The following is a 17,832-nucleotide window of genomic DNA, read 5'->3' on the forward strand; positions in this document are numbered from 1 at the left end:
GCAACAACAGAACACCTTCATTCATACATAAACACGCATCCCTTCAAAAACACACACTCATTGTTCAGTTACACTGTTTCAAGTGCAGCTTTCTTTCATTTTGTTCTGGATTTATTCTGTTACGTAAACGAGTTCTCACTTCCCAGGACCTTATAAAGTGGACATGCTATGAAACACAGAAATGAAACCTTGAGACTCACAGAGACTAACAGGCCATTAAAGTGATAGTTCACCTAAAAAGGAAAATTCTGTCATCATTAACTTACCCTCTAGTCATTTGAAACCTTTATGACTTTCTTTCGCAGAACACAAAAGAAGATATTTTGAAGAAAGTTCAGCACTGGACCCCTTTCACTTCTATTGTATGGACACAAAACCATTGCAAGTGAATAGGCGCCAGTTTACATCTTTCTTTCCAAAACATCATAATTTCAATCACTTTTCACTTCATGACAGAATTTTTGCGACTAGGACACACAAGAGATGTCTGTCCTCACTGTCTTCTATTCTGCCTTGAATTTTTTTTTTCATAAGATTCAGGCTTCAGGCGACACATACAGACACTCTGTTTCTTTAACAGTGAAAGGGAAAACATAGCATGCATATGTGTGTGTGTGTGTGTGTGTGTGTGTGTGTTGGATTTGCAGGGAAACTATACCCGGTATGTGAGGTATGTGTGCCAATAAAATCTAAAGTACACAAAGGCCACCACATGCTATTTAACATTTCAAACATTCTTAATCTTTCTAGGTAAAACAGGTTTATTTTTTACATTTTACAAGTATTAAAAAAAGACTTGTAGTAAAAATTCATACACGTAAACTCTACAGGACAGAACAGACAAAGAGACAAATTGTTATCGATCATTCACAACCTGCTTCCTGTCTCCAGTGTCTTAATAACCTGATCACTCATGTTCAGACTGTGATGTGAGAGTGGCATCGATGTCTTCTCAGGTTTAACACTACTTAAACCTGAAACACACACACTTGCACCAATAGAGCCAGCCGTGGACTGAAGCGAGAGGAAGAACATGTTCAGATCTAAGGTTGAGGGGGTTGGTGGGTGATCCAGATCTGCAGAACTGAAAAGGTGACACTGGAAGGCTAAATTTAGACACACACCCACACTCTCACTTACACCCTTGCATGCACGCAGCACACAGATTATCTTTACCACTTGGCTACAGAACGGGGGGTGAACACATTCTTGCTGTGAATATAGATCCATTGTAATCAGATTAAAGAAATGAGAAGCGAATGCATATTTGCTTTCATTCAACACAGCCTATACATCCAGACCAGAGAGGGCGCTGTTTGTGTTGTGGGTCATAAAGACGACTGCAATTTTGGCATGCATTCGAAATCACATAAGCCGTGTCCGAAATGACATACTATGAACTATGCACTTACACTATGCACTATACACATAACCATCTAGTGTATGAATTTTAGAAGGGTGGTATCGTCCCAAATGCACGGCACAATGCGTGCGAATAAAAATCAACTTGTACATTGTACATTTAATGTAGTTTTCATCTGTTTTGCACAGCAATACTTAGTCATCATCAGATTGAAGATTCATCACTCTAAAGGAGAGTTTTGCTCGAGCAGCGTCCGATAGCACCACCTCCCTTCCGCGACTTAAGCGAAACTGCGACCTTTGAGTGAGCAAAGGGTCCACAATTTCACACGTCATATTTTCGGTTAATGAAATGCATCATCCAGGTACTTAAAGTGCACTTCTTATTAGAGAATTTTCAATGTGAACGTAAGTGAGCGATTTGGGACTCAACTATACTGTAGCTGTTTCTGAATTCGCCCCCTCGAATTCAGAATATATCGGGTGTCCGCCCTTTTGTAGTGTTGTCTGAATTCTGAGTAAACAAATGATTCCCTACATTTGTTCACTACCCACAATGCATTCTGAATTTGAGTGTATACACTAGTTCACTCAAATTTCCCATGATACAACGCCAATCAATCATCTGATTAGAATCAGCTGGAGGAGAATGACCGTTAATGCCACGAATGTACGTTTTATACACTTGCGTTTGTTCTTGTTGACAGTTATTTTCGTTTTAAATGAATGTTTTTTATGTTCTCTTTAATATCACGTGACAAATAATGCAAAAATGTACTTTACCTTTTTACAAAACAATCCATAAAGCCACACAGGTGTAACACAAGCGGTATGACCAATGTCCGCGACAATACTGTTAGACGCAGGATCTATTACGTCAGTGTCCGAAATTGTTCACTCTTTTTCATTCACTTCTTCCCCACATAGTGTACTATTTACCATTCGCTATATGAGTAAACAAGTGAGCGAATTCAGATGTACTTTGTGACCATTAAATCAGAATGTTCTATAATGTGTGGGTGCAGTTTATACACATTTTTCATTGTCATGTGACCTATATGTTTACAACAGCTAAGACAGTGCTCGTGATGTTGAAGAAATACTGTTTAACCACAAGAAATACATTTCTTGGTACCTATATTACACTTATGAATGAAAGTAGTGTGTCCATCCAATGCATACTGAGAAATCTTGGCAGTAAAGGACCTGGGAATATCTGTCCAATTGCATTACTTACTGGGGCTTGGTCAGTATCAGCATATATTTGAACATATCAAAAACAGTGGGTAAAAGGCCACCACAAAAAAATCATTCTCAGGCTCTGTGCACACATTTACAAAATCAGACGTCTACTGTCTACTGTATAAATATGCAAGAAAAGGACAAAAGATCAAGTAAGGAATAGGGGAAAAACACTGTACAGAAATCAATAAGCCTCCATCCACTCCACCTGCAAACACACAAACACATCTGGCAACCCTGATAACCATAGACACACACCACAGCTGCGACTGTGTACTGAAATACAACACATTAACCATGGTAACTATAGCCAAAATACTGCATTTAATGTACTTCCTCCATTACTTTAATCCCAGTAGTCCAAAGCAAACAAAAGGAAATGATAAACTAGGGATTTTTTCCTTTTGTATTTTTTAATCAATCAGTTTTATTGCAGAAATGAAACTCTTAAGTAACTGTGGCGGATGTGGGTGGAAACTGGATTCCATGGCAAGTTTTTGTAAGGGATGGCCGAACCTCTCGTTCACCTTCAGTTAATCAACATCAAACTGAGGCAATTGCCTCTTGCCTTCCGAACATTCTCTTAGTAAGATATTGAAATAGGCACTCGTAACTACTTCTTGTTTCTGATTCTCACTTCCTCTTCCCCAATGATAGATACACACATCCTCCAAAAAACACATAATCTCTGCCTTGTGTCCTAGAGAGAAGGTGGTGGTTTTCTTTACCACAAAACTTAGTTGAAACCGCTAGAAACCATTTAAAGGCCACTGCAAAAACCCACATTGAAGTCAAATATAATAAATGAGAGCTTAAAGCACCGGTTACCATTCCCTTAATATTAGCATAGTTTTGTTTGAGGATAGTGTTAGTGGTACGCATAACTAAAATCATTACTTACTCCGCTCTCGCATTGCCAAAACAGTTGCCATGGGCACCAGACACAGAATCAAGCCATGCCGTCTGCCATTGTTTCCATGGCAACAGATCATTTTGTGATAGGACGAGGACAGAACAAATGAAATATCACGTTTTGCGAAAAGGGAAGTTATTGAGCCCACAATAAGGAAACACACGGAAGTGAGAAATATGCACACGAGAGATGCAAAAGTTGCCATTTGTTTCAATAAATACAAAATGATGTTAATGCCTCTTGTTTATAAGCGCAGTGTGACCAACATTGCGAAATAAAGCAGAAGGTGGGCCCACGATGATAGAGAGACACCGACGGCTTTATCAGTTTCCCAGAGTTCCTCAGCTCACAAAGCTGCTATTCATACAAACTATTCATGTGTGTCACAGAACGGTCACACCGGGTTAACGCAACATACTGTAGCTACAAGACAAGAATTAAAGAAAAGTCTGTGGCAATAAATAAATCCGTCAACAGCGAATCAGATGATAACACTGTAGTTCCTACATCACAGTGCTGAATGATTACCAGATCATCGTATACCACAACATTATCATGAGACTTGAAAGAATACAGTGGTTCTATTGTGGCACATGTGACAAAACATGGTTTTACTATTGCACACGTCAAAAACATGGTTTGGTAACAAAGTATCTCTGATTTGAGTTACGGTGCTGTGAGTGAATATAAAACCTCACCTTTGCTAATGTTAGTAGAAGCGCGCACACCGCACAGTATTTATTTGGCAACCTCTGGGTTCACTAGGCAACGGCAGAGGAAGAAGGAAGCAGCAGATGATTTTCGAACACAGCAGCACAGATAACTGTGTTTCACAATCTGGCATTCACACACACACACATTTCCTTAGAGAAGGCATCTGCGTGTGTGAGCTGTAAAGTAACATAGAGGTAACACGGTAAATATGGTATTAGACAAAAACGCTATGGTATTGGACAACACTTTAAATGACTATTTTGAGATCTTAGTGTGCCCATTCCAGACAAGTGTAAAAAATAAACAATGTCATACCGACACATGCTTGAGTAAATGTTCATTCTGGGAGTCGGACTGTCAAAGTCTTATTAGAGGCTTTGCTCAGACGTAAAAGACGGTCGTTTGTCTCATCTCTAATTTGAACACAGAATACACACATTCAAGAGGTGCCAGTGTAAAGATCATTTCTGCAGGTAAACGTATATTATCAGGTGCTCTAAACACAAACACACACAGAGATGTTAGAGGAAGTTAAGCGTTGAAAAACTACCCATTTGACCCGTAAACAAACAAGTAGAATGACTTTGAATAAACATAAACGAAAACAAAACAGAACCTGAGCTGATAGATAACAGTAAAATATTTACCATATCCAAAAGGTTATACGTAGAATGAGATTTATATTTACACTTCAGTCCCAAAAATAAACATTCTTTCCTTTTTGTGTTCTTTCAGCGTCTCTGATGAAGAAGAGATGTCAACAATGTCTCAAACTGAGCTCGGATTCGTCAAGTCTGCAATCGAAACTGACTATTATTGTAGATCTCAATATGAACTCAAACATTTCTCATCAAATTGAACCAGTCCAGATTATTTTACCTCTACAATTTACATTCATTTTACACATTTGAACAACCGATTCATTTGTTTCGATTTGTATGTCTCCTAAGCAATTTTAGGAGAAACATCTGAGACTAAGTTGATGCATAAATAATACAACCAAAAACACCATAAAATCTCCGGAGCAATAAAAGAACAACATCTGAGCAATAAAACCTTTCTCTGTTCCCCCGCTTGACCGCTAACTCTCGCTCACTCTTCCAGCACAACTTTTCAATGCATTATGGGAAACTTAACACTTTTGAGCTGTAATTGTTCTCCTGTGCTATTCAAATAAGCTTCTGCGCCCCCAGAAACACGCTCATACAGCTTTAGATAGAGCGAGCAAACTTCTCTCCTCATTCTGCAACGACACACATTCACGAACACAGCAGGAAACACATTGGCTCCAGTTACAGGGCAAAAAACGACCCCAGCAGCAGGCCGGTGTGTGTGTGCACATTTGCTTGTCATTCCGGAGGCCAGTAGTCTGGGTTGGGCTCGGGTGTGTGTGTGTGTTTATGGAAGGGGAAGACCCGACCCAGTCTTAGTCTATTTACAGGCCGTACCGAAGCCGCATGGAATCTTTTTATCTTTCAGCTTGAGAAACAATCGCCTCGGCTCGGCGGAAACTTAACATCCAGATGATTCAAACGTCCAGCATACGGGACATATTTAACCTCCACATGCAAGTATGTGTGTGTGTGTGTGTGTTTTATTAGTCTGGTAGCTGTCTCGCAAAAACGGCATGTGGCTACAATTGCACAACCAGTCCATTACACCACATCTTTCTCACTTTCTCGAAGTTTTACCTTGCATTATGTGTGTCTACCTGGTCAATGTACCTACACAGACATATATTTAATATAATCTACATGCAAAAACTCACACTTCTATAAGAAAGATATAATATCTCCTAGACATCAGTGTGACTAAATGATGAGCAAAACTCTCCATATTTATAGAAATCTCAGAAGACTGCCATTAGTTTCAGAAGAGATCTCAACAATGCCACAAACTGAGCTCACATTTGCCATGTCTGCAATCAAAAGTCAATATTATTGAAGATCCAGAATGCAGCGGTCTTCAATAAACCGAAGAGAGCCCACGTCACTCATTGGCTGCCAAGTCGCTAGCATCAAATGCAATGCTAAGCTCCTGGCCTACAAGACCACCAGTGGTTCGGCACCCCCTTATCTTCACTCGCTAATACAGACTGCAGACGCTCTGCAAACCAGTCTTGTGGTGCCATCCCAAAAAGGGAACAAATATCTCTCATGTACCTTCTCTGGATCTCTTCCGCATTTGAGGAATGATCTGGCCGCTGGTACAAGATCGGCACATTCTGTAGCCATTTTAAGATTCGGCAGAAAACGCATCACTTCCGTCAACACCTGACCGATCAGTTCTGACTTCCATTTCTTTTCTACTCTTTCTATCCTTTAAGAAAAACCACTTAGCTTTGTATACTGTGGTATGCTATGTGAGTTCAGTATTACCGCACTTATACTTTTTGTTGTCCTTATGTTGTTCATTTGTAAATCGCTTTGGATTGAAGCGTTTGCTTGATGACTAAATGTAAGATTTCAATATGAACTCAAACATTTCTCATTAAATTTGCCCCAAATCCAGATTGATTCATTCAAATTCATTCATTCTTCGTGTATTTTAACAATCGTCTCATTTGTGTATTTGCATTCTCCAAAGACGTTTTAGGAGAAACATCAACTCCATCAGTTCTCCTGCATGAGAGATCAACCTCCAAGCTATGAAACCTTTTCTCTGGGCTTTATTACACGATACACCACAACAAACACGTATTTATAACTTCATGCATCAAGTCGGAATATCAATCGGGGAACAGTTTGTGTCTTCTCCACTTACAATAAAATAATGCATGCTGATCACAGACGATCTGATCGGCTAAATATTGATCTCATTGATCTCAGAAGACTGCGATCGGATGTGTTCTTACCCTCAGCTGCTGGACCTTTAACAGCGTCTCTCCTTTAATAACGTCCATTTCTCCCAGACAAGTTTGTTCAACCTTGTACCGTTAACGGCTGTCTTTACAGTAGCCACGCCCGAGAAAGACAGCTGACACGTCTGATCAGTGTGTAGAAATGTTGGCCAGTGACTGTAGTTGTGAGTTGTGTGTGTGAGAATTCACCATCTCATATTCCAACAATACTGGGCTTGACACACGAATACAAACACACATACACACACGTAGAAGTGAAATTCTAAAGGTTAATGTAGAAGTTTCAGCTCATGTCATTAACGGTTTTCATTGTTTTGTTTCCCGTTTCAGAGCAGAACAGAGATTTATGTTTGTTAAGTACATACACCTGAGATCCACCAATATGGTGGGGACCAGCTTGCCGTCCCCAAGAGGGAAACTAAATATAATACTAAATATTGCATATTTGGAAATGCGAAAGTGTTTCTGTGAAGGTTTGGGGATAGAAAATAACAGATCGGTATAAAAACAATAGATGTCTATGGCAAGTCATCACAAAAATACCAAAAAGAACTTAGATTTGTGTAAATGTGTAACAGCTATGCTTTTCATGTCATGGGTGTCAAAAGTCATACTACAGATGAAAAAGATGAAAATGATTTATACTTAAAAAAGACAACTTCAAAAAGAAAACTATAATAAGGCAAAATAATTTAGAATAAACTAGCTGAATTTATAAAAAAAAAACAGGGACATTTTTAGACAAATGTAAACAGGGTTTGCATGTTAAAGGGGACAGTTCACACATAAATGTTAATTCTCTCATCATATTTGTAAGTTGTTCCGCTGAACACAATAAAAAGGTGTTTAGAAAATAATTTGTATCCGAACAGGTCTGGGGCACTATATACTTTCATATTAGGGGAAGAATTACTATGGTAGTCAATAGTGTCCCAGACCTGTTAAGTTTACCACATTCTTCTAAATATCTTCTTTTGTGTTCAACAGAACGAAGAATTCTACATAGTTTTGGAACAACTTGAGGGTAAAAAAAAATAAAAATTTTGGGTGAACTGTCCCTTTAAGGTAGCTATATAACATTATTGTAATGCTCTATATGATCTTTGTAGATGTCATTCTTATGTTTATACAATAAGGGTTTAATGGTTTACCAGAAAGTTCCCCAGGAGCATAAACAGGGCAAATTACTAAGTTCAGAATTGAATACACAAGACATTCATCATTTCAGTTTGGCAGTTTGGCAGTTCAGAGGACATCTGACCTCGAGAATCACACTTTGACACATTGCTCATCCTTCACTTGCTTGTTAACCACCGGGAACATCTTGCCAACAGCATTACAAAATGCTAAAAAAAAACAAAAATACCACAGCTGTTATGTATCTAGGATGTCTAGCGAGAATACGTGTCATGTTATTTAACAAACTTTACGAGAGGAAAACATTGATTATAATGATTGATTTGCTTTTCTATACATGCAAATAATGTCAAATGATAACTCGGGCCTAAAGTCCTCATACACTGGATACCAGCTCATCTCCATTGGAATCAGTGAGATCGGAAATGTGGCGTATCGTATCCGACTCTAAAATGTGCTGCAGTTATGAAATGAGCTTCTTTCTCTCTCTCTCTCTCTTTGTAACCCTCTCTGAAACAATCACATGTTTTGCCAGATTTTGCTTCATCTGTGAATAGACGCGTTTTGTGAGCTACCACACACACAGGCCTTCCTCAAAGAAAGCCACAAAGCACTTGTTTTCCTATAAGAGCTTTGTCTGAAAATGAAAGCAGTATTTCTGGGATTTGTATTATGTTTGCATCATAAACCCTAAAAACCCAACACTAAAAAAAAACAGCAAACGCTTAATATAGAACTTAATGAGCCAAAGAAACGTAACCGCTATAATAACCGGTGGAGGGGCTGGGTTTACATGACCTCGAGCTTTCTGTTTTGTGCCTTGAAACCAGAAAGAAAATGCTTCCTTTTTTTCTCACCTTTAACATCATTTCCAATTAAACATGAATCATTTTGATAACATGTGAAAAACAAACATATCTTCAGAACAAACGAAGATCAGAGAGAACGAGAATGAGGTAAAAAGGGGGCACGGGCCATCTTGCACAGAAATAATCGAGAAACAGACCGACAATCTTATGCTAAATAACAGAGGACCTTAGCATTCCTCGTGGCTGATGTCATCAGAACGTGCCACTGTATTTACTGAGGAGGTGATGTCATCAATTGGTGCCAAAGATGTGCACATAACTCACATTTACTGGGCTGAAAACAGTCATTATGTTTAGCAGTTGAGTTTTGCAGTTATTGTTCCCGTGTTGCGAAAGACTGTGAGTCAGTCAGGGCCTCTTACAACGTATGACGGTACCTCATATGGGGATGTACAACCTCACTTCCTGCCATGCCACTTCCTTCCGGGACAGCTCACCACAGAGTAATGACACTGTGCAGAGCAAATCTGTATCTATTCAACCATCCTTTACAAGTAAAGTTCATCCGAAAATGAAAAATCTGTCCATTGACTCGCATTAGTTTTGTGTACAAGTCGTTGTTCGGTTACCAACATTCTTCAAAACATCTTCTTTTGTGTTCTACAGAAAAGTGTCATACACGATGACAACATTTTTCCAGAACATGTCCGCAGTAAACGTAATGAACTACATATGTGTGGAGTCTTGTGGACCGGTGTGATCTCGAGGTGAACCGACGTCATACTAAAGATCACATTTTCACCAAATGTCTAGAGAAACAGCAACGGCTCGAAATAGTTCAACGAGATGAAAGAAGGATTTAGCATCATTTTCTTGTAGATGACACTATATATATAACGTTTTCATTTATAATCGTACCTAAGTGTGACTCAAGAGCATTGTGGGTCACCGTACCACACGGCTCATGTCTTTAACACACCTTTGACCTTACAATCACGAACCTCAATTCATCTCACATGATGCTGTCCGTGAAAATTCATGTCCTGGGGAGGATTTCGTCTCACTCCCATCAGCGTTCAGACGGGAACGAGAACGGACAGTGTGTAATTAGTTGCAGGCAGAAGGACGAGAGGTATGACATCACTGGTAAAACATGACCGCACCAGCGCTCACCTTCCCACTACACACACGCACGCACGCACGCACACACACACGGCGTCTTTACACCCAACACATCTATCTGTCCTTTTAACATGCCTGTCTCTCCTCACATGACAAGCCCCTCCCCCTAACAGGATTTAACCACACGCTTATCATTCTCCATGCACTGAAGAGATTGCGGACTTACCATATATATCACACAAACAACACCCATAGGGATTATAAAGTAGGATGGAGATACAGTACAACCTTTCTTCATTATAGAGCCACTGCAACCGGGCACTCAAGGGCGAGAGAGAGAGAGAGAGAGAGAGAGAGAGAGAGAGAGAGAGGATGGATGGATGTATGGATATAGTTTGGATCAGGTGTCTTAAATAAAAACTAAGACCGTAACTGTGCAGCACTATATAAATATACTTTCTTTTTTTCTCATTTTTCTGTGTTGTGGTCACCCCTGAACTAGTTTTGTCACGCCGCACTTGAGCATGAGAAAATAGACATGCAACACTAATAGACAAAACCCATTAAGGTCTGTGGTAGAGCATTGCATTTGCAGCTAAATGCACTGTAAGTCGCTTTCGCTTTGAAAACAGACCAAACGCATGAATGTCAATGCAACTAACATTGCATCTAAATGACCAGGAGAAGGCTAATAACATTTGGGCATCTTCTTTAAGATTGCAGTTTTTGTAACTAGTCGACCAATAGCATTTCTGCTATTTCTTTTCTCGAATCGTTTCCCTGCTGATCCAATGAGTCAACACCAGAGAATCAGCAGGGATGAAGCTCTGAATCACAGGAGGGATCGAACGATCAGGAGTGAATCAGCAGGGATGAATCATTTGATCTGATTCTACCACAAAGAGCATGTGGGTGAAGCCCAGCAGTAGTCACTCTCACAGTCGGAAGCCCGCTGAATAAAGACAAAGGAGAGAGAAGAAAGAGAAGCAAAGAATGAGATAAAGATGCATCAGGAAATAAACATTCACCTGCTGAAGAGATCTGACGAAAGTCTAGTTGCGGAAACTACAAGTTGTGCGAATGATAAAACTCATTTGATGTGTGTATTTATAAAAGCAGGAAAGAGAAAGTTCTGCTAACACGCTGTATACTGAATACTAGTTTTATTAAATAGGCAGTTGATCAATTTATGAGTAAGAATTATTATTGATATTACTTCTAATACATTCATAACGGGAGACTCTAAGCTAACGCCAAATGAACAAAAATGTCATCACATTAAAAATGGAAAGTCAAGCTGGACTTGTCTGGGAGAAATGGAAGAGTGCATTGCATTGTGGGATACAAACCTCTAAGCAGTGTACTTTTATCTACAACACGATTGGCTAATGTATCCCGTGCATACTGTGCGCATTATACGTACTATATGCTGCAGTTAGATATAGCAATATGCTAGGTTTTCATTCACAACATTAGGCACAGTAACTTCACACGTTGTACGTCTAATCTCACTTCCTGTGAAGCATGAAGGACATCATGGTCTTAGATTTATGCACAGGTCATCGAAAATCTCCATCGAAATAGTTTTTGTTTGTTAGACACAAAAGGTCTTTTGAAAGGAAACACAGAAAGAGAGATTCAAGTTAGGGAGTTTGTCCGTGAGAGAATTGTTTAAGAGAATGTGTCACTGTGTGTGCGTGCTTGTGTGTGTCAGATAATAAACCACAGCAATATTTCCAGCATGTAACGGTCCGACCACCAGAGACAAAAATGCTAACTCTAAAATAAAATGACCCTTTAGGGCTAAAATACACTAACGCTGCAAGGCTTTTGCTCAGATTTTCAGTCTGGACTTGTTGCAGAGTCTGTGCCAGTCTGCAGATTGGATCAGCAAGTGTGTTTCCATTTGAAACTTTCAAAGTCTGCAAGTGTATAATGTCTAGTTTTTTTAAATATGTTCAGATTTTAAAAGTCTTGTAGTGTATTCCAGCCATTAGAAGAACAAATTGTTCATATTTCTGTAAAATCCAATAACCTTTTGGATTGAACCCACGCCAGTTCATAATGTAGCTGGTTTGTTCATTAAGGTTGTAAATGAGGATACATTGTTACATGTAAAAATCTGATATCCCTGCAACAGCACTGGTCAGGTCACTGAGCTACTGTCATGAAGTCTATAAAACAAAATCAATACAAACACTAAGAGGATTCGGGTGGCGATCAATCAGACCCCCAGCTTCAGGGGGCTGTTTGGCCCGACCTGAAACCTGGAGTCTCAAAACACACATCTCTATCGTGTCCTTCTAAATCCTTACAATTCAATTAAACTGTATTTGTATACCAATAAAAAAGCACTTCAAATGATCAGGTATAAGGAGTACAACACACACTTTATATACCATTAAAGCATCACATTTTAACAGTCACATCGGGCCCTGAAATGCTAGAGATAACAATGTGTGTCATCAGGATTTTAATGCTGCATTCTCGTGCAAAAATTAACACAAGACAGGCAGTGTTTTCTGATCACCAAATCCCGAACTAAAAATACACAGAGGTACACGCAAAGACACCAGAGTAACTGCAGAGAGAGCAGACTGATGGCAAGCAGCAGGTTGAATCTCCCCGTGGGGCCAAGATGGGTTATACCCGACACACAAACAACCCATGTGTAACAATGTCACATCGCAAATACTCACTACATGGCACATAAACATCACTGAAACTTTCTTTCTACACCTTTCACGTATACAGTCTACAAAATATTACAACTATTATGATCCAGCTTGGGTAAGATCGGCAACGCATGCAATGCACAATAAATGCATACATTATTCCTAACTGCACATCATGCAGTTCATTTATCATGTAAATAGCTGTATGCATTTTACCTAAATATTAACATATGGCTAGATATCACATAACATAATAAATAATACCTATAGCTATACAGTACATGTGATACTGTCAAATAAAGGCAATAAATATAAGCCACACCGCATACATCATTCCTACAGCTATAGAATACGGATGAGGCTATATATTCGTAAAACATAAAGCTTTTTAGTAGATGACGCGTTAAATAAAGCTCATTGATGCCGCGGAGATCCCATAAAGTCCGCGGTTCCGTTATCGCGACAGAAACTCACCCATAGATCGGTTCCCCAGCTCATGGTTCCCCGCGTAATAATCCACGACTCGTGCGCACGGACGCGTTTGGACTCCAGACCACAGCAGCGGAACGGAGACTGACTCTCGGTTCTGCGCTTCTGTGTTTGCGTGGGGGTGGGTGTGTGTTCTCCCGGGGCAGTGCGCGCGTGTGCGTGTGTGTGTGTCTCGCTCTCTCTCTCTTCCTGATTTGTGCGTGCGTGTGCGTGCGTGCGTGCGTGTGAGAGAGAATGAAACCGCTATAAAAGCTACAATCTACACGCTCGTTTCCTCAGAACGGCAAAGATCAAACCACAGAAACACGATGTTCATATAAACGCACACATGTGCGCGCACCCTCGTTTATGCAGACGCAGAGCTCGGGCACGCGCATCACTGCCCCGTTGACAGCTGCACCGTGCGGGAGCGCGCAAGCACTGGATCTGGATAATGTAATCGATGATGATGATGCTCTCGCCGGACAGATGGCACGACTGTTCACAAACAATTACATATTGTATTTAACAAAGCTTTTGTAGTACAGGGCTTGGTTTTGGAGTTTAAATAACTTGAATGTGAACTCAGTTTACACTTTGAGAATTCAAATCCAGAATTCACTCATTAATAACACAACATTATGCATACTTGTTTTTGTTTAATATAGAAATGTATACGATCTATATATTAGGCTATTAATGGGAAATATGTAGCAGCAGGTATTATTCCAATTGGCAATTTATCAGTGTCATGGCAAAACGTTTAAGATTGTATGAAGTTATTAAGTAGGCAGGCTAAGATTATGGGAAAACTTTACATTAGTTTCTAAATACGGGAGGTTTGTTTGACTTACTTATAAATTCACCTTTAGCTTAGCAGTCGAAAGGAGTAATTTTGTCTTGAGCGTATCGTGACAACTCGACCTGTACAATTAATGCTGTAGCGCCATCTTGTGGACAATAGGTATTAATACCATGCGCAATTTAGAAAGAAAATGAGAAGACTACTTGGCGTTAATTCAGATTTCAATGAAATATAATTTACTTAATTTCACAATTTACACTTATTACAATTATATAAATGCCGCAAGCGGCAAATCGGATAAAATGGATCATGTATTTTTCTATAACTATGCTCTGGACGGCTGTTGTTTTCCATTTGGTAGGCTATTGTTAAATTGATGTATACGTTTTTATGTTTATACAAAAGTATTTTGGGAGTATTTATTTTGGGAGTAGTGTTAAAAACTGAAACTGTAAGTGCTTTTGGACTTCAGAGTTGTGCACTAAACTGACTTCAGGATCTTTGAGGGCACCTTTCAAGCGTAAGTGCAATAAAACTGGTCTCATGTCGCCTACCACACTATACAAAGCTACGTTTTTTTATAGAAAGAGTAGAAAAGAGATCGGAGTCAGGACTGATCGGTCAGGTGCTGACAGAAGAGATGTGTTTTCAGCTGTTTCTTAAAGATGGCTACAGAATCTGCAGATCTTGAAGCAGCGGGCAGATCATTCCTCAAATGTGGAACCGATCCAGAGAAGGTAAGTGAGAGGGATTCGTTCCGTTTTTGGGATGGCACTACAAGACTTCGTTCGTTGCAGAGCGTAGGGATCTGGCGGGTACATAAATCTGTATTAGCGAGTGAAGATAAGGGGGTGCCGAACCAGAGGTGGTCTTGTAGGCCAGGAGCATAGCTTTGAATTTGATGCAAGCGACTACAGGGAGCCAATGTAACCCAATGAGAGGAGTGACGTGTGCCCTCTTCGGTTCATTGAAGACCGATCTTGCCGCTGCATTCTGGATTATCTGTGGAGGTTTGATTGTGCAAGCTGGGAGTCCATCCAGCAGTGTATTGCAATAGTCCAGTCTGGACAGAACAAGAACCTGGACTAGGACTTGGGTAGCATGCTCGGATAGGCTAGGTCTACTTTTCCTAATATTGTAGATGATGAATCTACAGGATCCGGTGGTGCTGGCAACCTGATCTGTGAAGTTAAACTGATCTTCGAACACCACTCCCAGGTTTCTGGAAGATGTGATGGTTGATGAGCCCAGTTGAATGGAGAAGTTGTAATGAATCTTTGGGTCGGCCGGGATTACAAGCAGTTCTGTTTTTGACAGTGGCGTAACTTTGTTTTGAAAAGTGGAAACCATGAAAAAAAAATTCAATGAATAGTTTGTAATAACTCATTGGGAATATGCTGGGCATGCTGAAATGAGTGCAGAAACAGACGGATCATCAGGCTGAGATGACAGGTGGAGTTGTGTATCATCTGCATAGCAGTGATAGGAAAAGACATGTTTCTAAATGACAGAACCTAGGGATGTCATTTATACGGAAAAGTGCACCGGTCCAAGCACTGAGCCCTGAGGCATCCCTGTTTCTTGATATTGGGACCCAGAGACCTCACCTCTGCAGGATACACTAAATTAACTACCAGAGAGGTAAGACCTGAACCATTGTAGCACCATTCGATAGATACCCATAGCCTTGAGGGGTCGACAGGAGGATATGGTGGTTACGGTGTCAAAAGCAGCAGATAGATCCAATAGGATGAGTACAGATGAGTTAGAGGCTGCTCTTGCCAGTCTCAGGGCTTCAATGAACGAGAGCAGCGCGGTCTCGGTGGAATGACCGCTCTTGAAAATGCTCTTGAAAGGGTTTTCTGCAATATAGTTTATAGTATTTAGGAATTTTACTACAATTTACTAGAGTTAATACAAGTAAATAGAGCATTTATTTTAATGCTCTATTTACCCCAATGTAAGGCTCTTTTAAAGACAGAGTTGCATAGTGAAAAAGACTATTTTAAAGATAGACTCCAATATAGCAAATGGTCCTATTTCACCAGTGGGGTCTAAAATTGTTGTTTGTCTTGTGCAAAAGAAAAAGTCATACAATTCATTGCACCAATGAAGTTACATTTTCAAAAGGATTGCATATTTTTGAACTGAACACAACTTAAACTGAAATTCCATTTATTTTCCAGCCCATAATTGAAAAGATTTATCATGACCACAATATGCTATTTAATGTAACCGTAATAAACAATCCTTCAATTTGTTGTGTTGTTTATAATAGTATTATAAGTACCGTGTACTTCACACAGATGGTCAGAGAAGCAGAAATCGGCCTCTCGATATTATCACAGAACAAAGCGCCAGTTCATGCAGCAGAGGGCAGTATAAACAAGCAAAACAACACTCCATCTTTTCCACTTTGAAGATGAGTTAACCCAACATTTCTTATACAAAGTAATGATACTGCCTTCCTGTTTCAAATCTTGTTGTTGAATGCCAAACTTATAAGTGCCTCACAAAGCACATTATATCAGGATATGAGACTAAATCAAATTAAACTGCATATGCTTCAGTAACACCTGTGCCGAATGAAGAGAATGACCGTACAGGTGTATTTAATATGCAAGAAGGTTAAAGATTTGTAATACGCAGGAAATGACTGCTTTACTTTACATAAATGAGGGTCGAGAGAGATTAACAACACCTTGGATTTCTTCACACCACATCGTCCTTTTGCCTCAGGCAATATAAACTAATGAGCATTTGCTTTAAGAGTCAACACAAGTATTGACACACAAACCCAACGCACACACAAACACCACATGCATACTTCATTGACTTAAACGGCATCCTTCATCCAAACTTTTGAAACAATTACGAGAAAAATATGTTTGTCATCTGGTTCTGGGATTTATTGAATTACCACCGATGTGATTGAATTAAGTTGACAGTGCGAGAACTTGTAATCAGGTTCCTCTGATTCACAAACACATTTAAGCGTTCACACTAACACTTGACATTTATGTGCGAGTCACATGACCCATCGTAGAACCCGCTGCTCACGAACAGTTCATTAGTCTTCATCATCTCAAGATGTGAAATGGGAATACGAGCAGAACGGCAGCATCACTTACCCAACGTGTGACATATTTTTACTTCATCTTCTTTTTGGGTAAAAGCATCGGCAGCTAACCTCCACACACCTGTAAATGCAAACCAAAATAAACAGTCACAAATTTAAGTTCATTAACCTTAACGCATTATACGGAATCGACTCATTAATACAGAATGTGCATTCACAGGTGTGCATTTATCATCTTTTACCACAAACCTTTAGTTACTTTGTATTGGCACCTAATGTACTATTTCTCTTTTATGACATATCGCTTATTGCCATTTTAAAACCAAGAGAGTGTGAACTAAACGAGTCGCAGGTCAAACAGCCCACGTTTCATTCGTCTGCCTAATGCACTTGATAGAGAATGACAATTTTATATTAGTTGCCTTGCTCAAGGGTGCAATTCACAGGGGTCTCGAACAGGGGCGGAGCAAGACATTGTAGACATTGGGGGCACATGGTCAATTTTTCGCCATTTATGGCAGCTGCATTACTATTTTCTAGGTGTTCTTTGCTTTATCATTTTGAAACCATAACGTAACAAATGTTGACAATGACATTTTTCTCTTACATCAAAACAGGCAAATATGTCTGCTGTAAGCCTGTAACT

At 39.7% G+C, this 17,832-nt stretch overlaps 1 protein-coding gene across 1 annotated transcript in view; it reads right to left on the reverse strand.

Annotated features, from left to right (window-relative positions):
- fnbp1b (formin binding protein 1b) overlaps window positions 1-7,224 on the reverse strand; it is a 41,682-nt gene extending 34,458 nt beyond the window's left edge. Inside the window, 1 exon segment of the mRNA XM_079486427.1 lies at window positions 7,086-7,224. Coding sequence (XP_079342553.1) covers window positions 7,086-7,133 — 48 coding nt within the window. The 5' untranslated portion in view covers window positions 7,134-7,224.
- Window positions 7,225-17,832: the final 10,608 nt, after the last annotated feature.

Source organism: Barbatula barbatula (genome assembly GCF_947034865.1).
Source record: "Barbatula barbatula genome assembly, chromosome: 22".
NCBI classification, from domain to species: domain Eukaryota; kingdom Metazoa; phylum Chordata; class Actinopteri; order Cypriniformes; family Nemacheilidae; genus Barbatula; species Barbatula barbatula.